At 43.6% G+C, this 9,070-nt stretch overlaps 1 protein-coding gene across 1 annotated transcript in view; it reads right to left on the minus strand.

The window, feature by feature from the left end:
* Positions 1-1,133: 1,133 nt before the first annotated feature.
* KCTD6 (potassium channel tetramerization domain containing 6) overlaps positions 1,134-9,070 on the minus strand; it is an 8,139-nt gene continuing 202 nt past the window's right edge. Inside the window, exons 2-3 of the mRNA XM_010571069.1 lie at positions 3,718-3,826; positions 1,134-2,518 (exon numbers count right to left, since the gene is read on the minus strand). Of these exons, the coding sequence (XP_010569371.1) occupies positions 1,832-2,518; positions 3,718-3,744 (714 nt within the window). The 5' untranslated portion in view covers positions 3,745-3,826 and the 3' untranslated portion in view covers positions 1,134-1,831. The remainder of the gene's footprint in view (positions 2,519-3,717; positions 3,827-9,070) is intronic.

Consider the following 9,070-nt stretch of genomic DNA (forward strand, 5'->3'; position numbering starts at 1 on the left):
AAGCTAAAATCATGGTGCTTGGTTTCTAAGAACAACTTGTGCTCTTAGATCAAAAAGTATATTAGAAAGTACATCTGTTTGGACAATTAAAATAGCTCTTAACTTGCTTAGCAGTCAAGTATTCCTGGCTAATGAAGATTCAGACAAAACTGATGCCAACTTCAGTCTGCAGAATTTACTTTCCCATTAACAGCCACTCATATTGTCTTCCTGTAAATCCTGGGCTCCAATAAAGTGTATTATTTGGAATAATGCTTCTCTAATTATTATATTTCATAATTATGGAAAGGGCAGGCTGATCCAGGCCAGTCATTAATTTGCTAGTAAATGAAGTGTTGCAGAGAACATCTTGTGATTATAATTCAATGCCAGTTAACACAGATATTTCTTACCACATGTTGCAGGAAAGACACAACCACTTTTCCTGAGCTTCATCAGTTCAGCTTTTCTTTCCCCCTTTATAGGAAGAATAAAGCTCTTACTGCCTCTTATGACAAAAGTCAAAAACCCTGCAATGTATGAAGAGGGGGAGACAAAATATGACAGAGAAATACATGCCTGAGACAGGCCTTCTGAGTGAGAGCTGGGATGGAAAGCTCCCACCTTCAAGAACCAGCAACTACCATAGAAATCCAGACCCCCTCTTACATCCCCAAAGAGCTGTGGTCCGCACAGTCCAGAGAGCAAAGCAGTTGTGGTAAGGACCACCTGTGACAAGAACTTCATGGAAGAATGTGATCCATTCATCAAAATGGCTATCAACTCTCTTAGTCACTAGATAAATCGCTGACAAACCAGATAATGCTACTGAGCAGCTCCAAGTATTTAGGCTCTGTGTTCCCTCCATCCCTATCCCTTTAGCCAGTACAAATACTTGACATCTTTCTGTTAGTCATAATGCAGTTTTCAAAACTTTTTCTATAATGAGGACAGCTGAATCAACTGATTAATATAAAAAGGAACAAAGTACATCAGTAATGGAGGAGAATGGAACCAGAGCATCTGAACTACTCTGCAGCACAGAAAAACAGGGTTTGGGTGGGGTTTTTTGTTTGGTTTGGTTTGGTTTTTTAACTATTAAAAGTTTCAGAAGACAAGAAGAAAATACAAAATAGTATTCTGTATTTCACATTTTTATTAGCTTCTTGCTGGCAGGCATTACACTTGGGAATAATATTGCACCAGGCATTAAAAATATGAATTCTACCACAGGGACATTTTGCATTTAGAATCCAATATAAATATTTCTAATCATATTTCCATGGCTACAGATAATATTTGGTTGCTTGATTTATATGCATAGAAAGAAACAGTTGTCATAACTGTAAGAAACTGTACTTATCAAGTACTTTTAAAGGGTGGGATTTGTTTTCCTAGAATATTACAATAGTGTTTATTGATTTAGAAACTAAATTAGTCTACATGATAGCAGCTTTTTCCCAACTGCGTTTTAAATTCTTTTTGTTTCTTGCTCCCAGTGTCGTAGCATTAGATGGATTAGAAACCATTTAAACGGAGGTAATTTTAGCACTTTAAGTTGCATCAGAGAATTGTGTTAATGACACAAAATACCCTATTGTACTAATTCTTCGGACTCCCTCTTTCAAACAAAAAGGTGTCTTGACTGAACAGGCACATGCATGGTTTTTTTTCTGAACAGGACAAAAGGACAGAGCTGCTAGAGAACGAAACTCCTCCAGTCCTTACTGATAAACAATAAATAGTCGTATAAAAAAAGCCCACATTGTTGCTTTAGTCAAAATCCAGACTCTCTTGGGTTTACTGTCCAATTAAGTTGCTAATCACTGAAGTAGCTCCTGCGGAGTCAGAATCAGTCATCTGTTTTCCGTGCCAGTCTACAGAAAGTCCAGTTATGCTCCACTGTGTTTTCATTGGCACGCTCGCTCATATGATGAACTCTGGTATTCCTGATCGTGAAGCCCTGCTTTGTGATGTACTCCATCAGATGGACTCTGAGCGATACTTCCTGGTGGTAATCACATGGCCCAAAAGTGAAGGAAACCTGGCAGTCCCTGGTGTCCATCATATGCTTATTCCACTTTGTGAAGTGGTTTGAAATACCCTCCAGTAACGAATGGACTTTTGTCGTGATAGTGAGCTGCGTGATGATTACAGCCACCGGATTGGAGTACTTGGAAAGCTTCCGGGTGCTGGACAGCTCCACCACCTCCTCAAAGGTATCCACGGGATACAGCGGCTTGGGGTCATTAAGACATTGAATTAGCGGTTCAATCTGATAGAAGTCCGCTTCCTTCCGAAGTAGGTCGAACTCCTTGAAGTCCAGTGGCAAAGTGAGCTCTGAGGTCCTTAAAAAGTTAAGAACATAACGGAAAAGTGGTCCATCTCTGTCAATAAAGTAATTGCCCTGAGAGTCCCTGGCAGTGGGGAAGTCTCCCCTGAACATGGCCCCAAGCATTGAGTCAGGATATCTCGTTAGAGTTGTGAGGGATGTCGTGTACATGTGTCCACCCACATTTAGCGTGACTGGATCAGTCATCTAGAAAGAGAGAAATCGCAGAGTTTATCAAGCCACCACAAGAAGATTTGATCGGCTCACTGACACACATGGCAAATACTGTTTGAAAACTGCAGGCTCTGCAGAGAATCACGCTTCTCCCATTCGAAGCCTTTAAGCGGTGTTTAAACCCGAACAAATCCAAGCCACCTAGCAACAAGGCACAACTGGCAACTAGACAGGACGATACTTAACATTCAGAATGCACATTTCCAGAACGCTTTAGAAATCTTAACAACTGCGCTACTGTCACAGAAGCAAGTTTTGCATTTGGGCAACAAGTTTTTTTCCCATTCTACAGATGGGGAAATGAGAACAGAGAGATTTCCTGAAGAACAAGTTAGTCTGAATGAGGCCCATCAGTGTTCCTTACTTTCACAATCTGTCTCATTCTAGAACAAAACAAAACCAAAAAAAAGAGAAAGAAAGAAAAAAAAAATCAGCTGAACAAATCTTATGCAAGTTTAGACACAGGACCAAGAGCTCAAAATCAAAATCACCCATGCTCTGGTTAAGAGGCATCATTAAAACAAGCAAACAAAAAAGAACTTTTAGCTTTTAACTCTAAAAAGAAATATTTCTTAGCAAATAAGCATGCTGTGTAGAAGAGGGGGGCAGAGCACAAACCAGTCTGCATCAGCTTCCAGATAGCACATGAGGAAGCAAGAGAGAAAGGAACATAAATCCCATCTGGCCACCAACCCTAACAACCAGGACTGAGGCCAGCCAGAGAAAAGAGACATATGCATGGCAGCAGAATGTTTAGAGAAAGAGAACAGGCAAAAAATAAGATGCGTTTGTCTAGTTTGAGACACAGTTTACAAGGAAAAATATTTTTCTTGATAAATAAAATTACAAATTAAAATTAAATGCTTAAAATTATATGCAGGAAGCATAAACCGTCTTCAACTTTTGCATGTTAGAAAAATGGTAACAGTGAGCTTAAGGTGTCAGTTAAGTACTCACTGATTGCACCTGGCAAACATGAGTTGGAGCTCTCCCCACAAATAGCATGCAAGGTGAAACACTCCAGAGAATGTAAGCAAGCTGTTGTAACACGCACGGTTTTTCTTCTCACATGACTGAAGCTCTGAATCCACACAGATCTGGAAGGATTCTTACTGCAAGATCTTGAAAGCCCAGTTGTACTGCACAGCACACACTTACACAAGCTCACTTACCATATATCCCCAGTCTCCATTATCCATCTGTTCAATTGCTTGAACTGTGGTATTCCAAGTTTAACAGAAGGTTGCCGAAAGGATACGCGATTCGCCTCTTATTATCTCCCTGCAGGAAAAAGCACACACAGAAACACAAAACAAAGAATAAAACATGGCAGACCATCAGTACCTACAAGAACAACCGAGGGGAATGCTTTCTAATCAAAGGCAGGCTCTCTGCCATGAAAGCATTCAGCTACAAAGCCACATTAGCAGAAGAATCTACAAACAAGCTTTTCCCTCCTTCTCCCTTCACACTACCCATAGGACTGCCTCCGGAGCACAGGGGTGATCACTCCACCAGCTGTCTGACCATCCCAGTTTCATTAAATAACAAGCAATGTGCCTCTGAGGATAATATACGTTCACAAAAGGACAACCTTTCACCTGGGCAACTGCGAGTACTTTGAAAGACAGATGTCCTTTTCCCAATTAAAGAAGTTTATTTAGCCACCATTGAGGTCATATGTGTGATCTGTTAATATTAGTCAAAATTCCCATGCTCCAGTTTCAAACCACATAGAAGAATAAATCAAGCATGAAAGTCAACGAAGAGTAAGAAGAAAAAAAAAAAATCTCATTGCGGAATTAATAATTCAGTAGTGGAGAACTGCAATTGATAGCAAGAACATCAATCTACAAACAAAAGAGTATGAATGGACCTCACAGACACATATGCACTCTCGAACAAAATCTCTTTAGGGACCAGCCAGAGGACATCAAACATCTTTTCAACAATGCTCCAACAAAAGCAATTTGAGAAGTGGTTCATGCCATAACTTCCCAGAAGATGCTGAACTGCTGACTTGCATAACAAGGGGACTCTCTCTACATGAGCACAGCAACGGAAAGCCACAGCCTTGGTTGTGCAACTCAAGGGGAGGGCGGGCAGTGAGTGACCCCAGACACCAGTGGAGATTTTCCAAAAGTGGCCTGTCAACCATGTCAAGTGATGCATGCCAGTCATCAGTAAGCCTTTATCCCTACCCAGAGCCTGCCTCTCTGCTAGAATTGCTGAAAATTTAGGTCAGTCTGTTTTAAGTAGGGTACAGCTTCTCAGCTTTGTTTATTTTTACATCTTAAAGACCACAGAGTTACCAAGACTTCTGCTCCCATCCTCTTTACTAGCAAACTTCAATACACAGTCACCCAGCTAAAAGCTGCACAAAGATTTAGCCAAGCCAGAGCCCTACATTCCGAAACAAGTGAACGTTCACTGTTAATTCCCAACCAAAAAGATTACTTGCCGTTCTCATTCCTAGCAAACAAGGTTGGTCTCATTCACCACTGAACAAGGCAGCACACCCCACCTCTCTGGGCTCTGCTACCCTGCCCAAACCCACAGCCTGGGCACAACAGTGTCCAGCAGGTCTGGCCTTCAGGGGCCAGCAGCACGACCACAGCTGCAGCTGCATCTCAGATGTATTAAAGAGTAAAAAAAACAAAATCAGTGTATGAAAATCGTGAGGTCAGACAACAGAAGACTAAGGAATACTAAGATACAGAACTAGTCATACCAGGATCCTATTTTTACAAATTAGAGACGGAGCATGCCTCATGAAAGTACATTAAAGCACCCCACCCCCCCCGCATCTGACAGCAGATAAACCTGGAATGCCAGCTCTTTTGCCAACCTCTGTAATTATTTTTTTTAACTACTCACAAATCAAGAAGTGAATTCATTCAGGTTTTCTTTATTTGGAATTGTCACTCAAGTACAGCTCATTAACTTCTATCAACAGGCCAGACCTTTTAAATTCCAGCACTTACAGGTGTTATTCTGTTCAAGCGCAACACCAGTATAACATGCAGATGCACTGAAAACATAGGAGAGACTGGTACTGATATTAAAGGAGAACACTCACTTGAAAGTGAAATGATGCAGCCAGCCAAAAACTTCACCAGTAATCATGATGGAAGAACTCTGCAGTCTTAACAAAATTAACTGGAATTATACATTCAGAATATTTCAAAGGCAGACAGATGTCCACCAGAGTTATCTAAACTGGTAAACTGATACTATGTGATTTTGGTCAGCATCTAAGTCCAAATGACAGATGAATCAAGACTTTCTTTATCAGGGAAAGAAACAGATGACACCGCCTGTCTGTACAACAGCATGAACTAATCTTTGATCACAGCACTGCTATGTAACACCGGAGTGAATAATTTACGAAAGCAATTAGCTGAAACAAACCCAGCCCTCAACATGTAAGTGCATCGAGAAGTCTCACTGACCTTTGTGTAAGGATCCAGAATCACTAGGCACACACAAACCTCCCTGGCAAAGCCAGTGCTGGAGCGAGATGCACAATGCAAAGGGATGATACTGGGATGCCATCCCAAAATGCCTGAGTGTGATCACAACTACCCGCTGCTTCCCTCATCAGTCTGGGAGCTCTGAATTTCTAGACAACTTCACAGGCAAAAAGAGCTCTGTTTAGGTGCAACCCGAGATAAGGACTAGCAAACCACATCACAACAAGGGTGGGGACGTACGCGCTTCATGACATACACTTTTTCAACAATGCTTTAAATTCTTCATGAATGAAATACAGTGATGCATCGGTGGGGGTGGGCAGACACACTTCATCCATACGCCAGGATGGGCAGCCTCAAGCCAGCTCTTGTCCCTGTGTCACACAACAACGTACCGCACCCATGGACAGCCTCGCTAACATGGCTACTTGTGTCCAGACAGCAGATAACAGATGACATGTAGCCATATCCCAAGACAGCCTGCCTTTAATAACCGTAAGAAATACTCATTTAAGATGAAATTCAGCCAGACAAACTGCTGACACCATTTAAGCCAAACAGGATGTCATTCTCTGGCAAGAGCAGAAGTGCACTGATTGTGTCAAACCACAGTCCTGCTTTCGTTAAGCTGCTTCTGCAAGCAGGGAGAAGATATGATGCAGCATTAACATGGTCATCACAGCTGCTGCTGTAGCCCAGCACCAAGCACATCCAAAACTAGAAAGGCACAATGAGAAGCAAGTACCTTTGAAAAGCACTCAAGTCATCATTTTATACTTAATACACTAATTGGATAACTGCATTTATAGAACACTCACTCTTGTTTCATATGTTATGACTCAGAGGATTACAAGGCTATTTTACCAGCAACGCTACTGCAACAGGTAGTTCCATTAACTTCAGCAGGACTTCTCCCAGAACAGAGATGCTAACATGCAACCATTTTGCAAGCTGAAATTCAGAGAAAGCAAATGAGAGTCAGCTGAACATCTGCATCTGTGAATAAACACACATGGGCTCAGGACAGGCCAGGGGATGCCAGCAGCACTGCCAAGCATTTGCACTGCTGGGACCACATGCACTGCATTTGGTCAAGGCCACAGGCTACACACTGCACCTGGAGAAAACCACTGCACTGATGTCATATGCAGCTACTTGAAGGAGGAGCAGAAATACAACTAACAGTTAAAAGTCAAGAGGCACGCACCACCCAAATTGCTCTGAATGTTTTTCATCTAGTTTTTCCAACAAAAGAATTAAAGGATTTACTTGTGGGACTAGTCTTCAGTGGACAGTTTGGTGTCAATATTACAACACAAGCTGTTTAACCTCCACACAAACTGTCTGTTTAACCTTAATAGTTACCTTAGATTTCCAGGTCAAAACAGAGTTGACAGGAATTCTACCATTGGCAACTTAAAAATTAAAAAGTGCAAAGCTAGCACTCCACTTATACAGATAAATATATTTGGTATTTCAAGCTACTCACCCACGTAGTAAGCTCCCTGCCTCTCATATTTAGATCTCCAAAGATGAGAAGGAACTCCTGCCCTCAGCACAGTTACGCTGTACATGGACAGCCTTCTCTATTCCCCAGCCAGTCATAACATTTGAAAGGCAAGATTTTATTGTAAATCATTATTGATGACTCACCTGAACTGACAAAAACTAAGCTAGCACCAGTGATGACTGTACTCCACCAAATTGTACAGTGAGACGACAGTCTACAGAGTGAACCCATGAGGCTCCAGCACCACGATACTCTAACCAAGGGAGTGAGGAAGAGGCTAGCTCTTAAAACAACCAGTTACCAAATCTTCTGGTAATTTGGCACATCAGCTTCACTAAAGAAAGCATCCATCACCTTCTACACATGTTGAGTTTATAATGACTAACATAAGTTTATTAAAAATTAACTTAGTTCTTGCTTTTCTTTAGTTGCTTTTTACTAATATTTAGTCTTCACCTCGGGCAGGAGGGAAAAATGCTCACGCCAGCTACTCAGCATTTTCATTCCTTTATGTCTAATTGCTTCACTATAAATTCCAAGCTCCTGAAGTTTCCTTCCCTACCCCGAGGAGCTCTATGACATCCTGGTTTAAGTCCAGGTTCCCAATATTTATTTTAATTGCTACTTGTTTGAAGCGCCCACATCACGATATCATTTTGGCCCTCCTCTCACGAGAGCCAAAGGAAGACACTTGTATCTAGCTTGGTCCTGCACTGCTGAAGCAACCCAAGGCACCCAGGCTTTCAGCACCCATGATGATGTTTGGGTTTTACCCATGTATTTTGCTTCTGTGAAACTAACCAGTAGTTGTCTCCATGTGGAAACGTGTCTCCAAACAGTTCTGGAGGAAGGCAGGGGTCAGAAACACTGAGCCTCCCCGCACACGCCAATGGGGCTCGGCACATGCACGGACCGAGGAGTGACAGCAAGACAGGGACAGAAATCCTTCCTGTGAGCCCAGGCCAGAGAGGGGCCCAGGCCTGCAGCAGGAGCTGGGAAGTGCCAGTTTCCATCACAGAGGAGCCAGAGAGCTCATGGTGGAAGAACCCTCCCCAGGATCACAATGATTCAGCAAAGATGCTGGAAACAAACCCAGACATTTTGCTTCCCCTCCCCTGCAAGTGACCCAAGAGCCCACACCCTCACCCCCACCCCAAACCAGTATCCCAGCTCTGCCTCCGCTCCCCGGTGGGGCAGGAGGACCCCCTCCCTTCGCAGAGCGGGACAGAGCCCGCATATCCCAGACTCTCCCTGCCAGAAATCACCTCCGGGCACCCCGGCTCCCACCCCGGCATCTTCCGCGCTCCTTCCCCCAGCCCAACCGGGAACAGGACCCAGGCACCATCCTCACCCTAACACCGCGGCCCCGGCATCCTGCCGCCCCACAGCCCTCCCCCAGCACCGAAAAGGCCCCGAGGGGCCCGGTCCCGGGGAGCCCAGCCCCTCACCCCCCACCCGGGACGCGGCCGTCCCGCCTTAAGGCGCTCCCCCACGGAGGCTGCGGGCACCCCGCCCCACCCGGGAGCCCGGCCCCTCACCGCT

The sequence above is a fragment of the Haliaeetus leucocephalus genome, unplaced genomic scaffold, assembly GCF_000737465.1.
Source record: "Haliaeetus leucocephalus isolate CR32 unplaced genomic scaffold, Haliaeetus_leucocephalus-4.0 Scaffold2, whole genome shotgun sequence".
NCBI lineage: Eukaryota > Metazoa > Chordata > Aves > Accipitriformes > Accipitridae > Haliaeetus > Haliaeetus leucocephalus.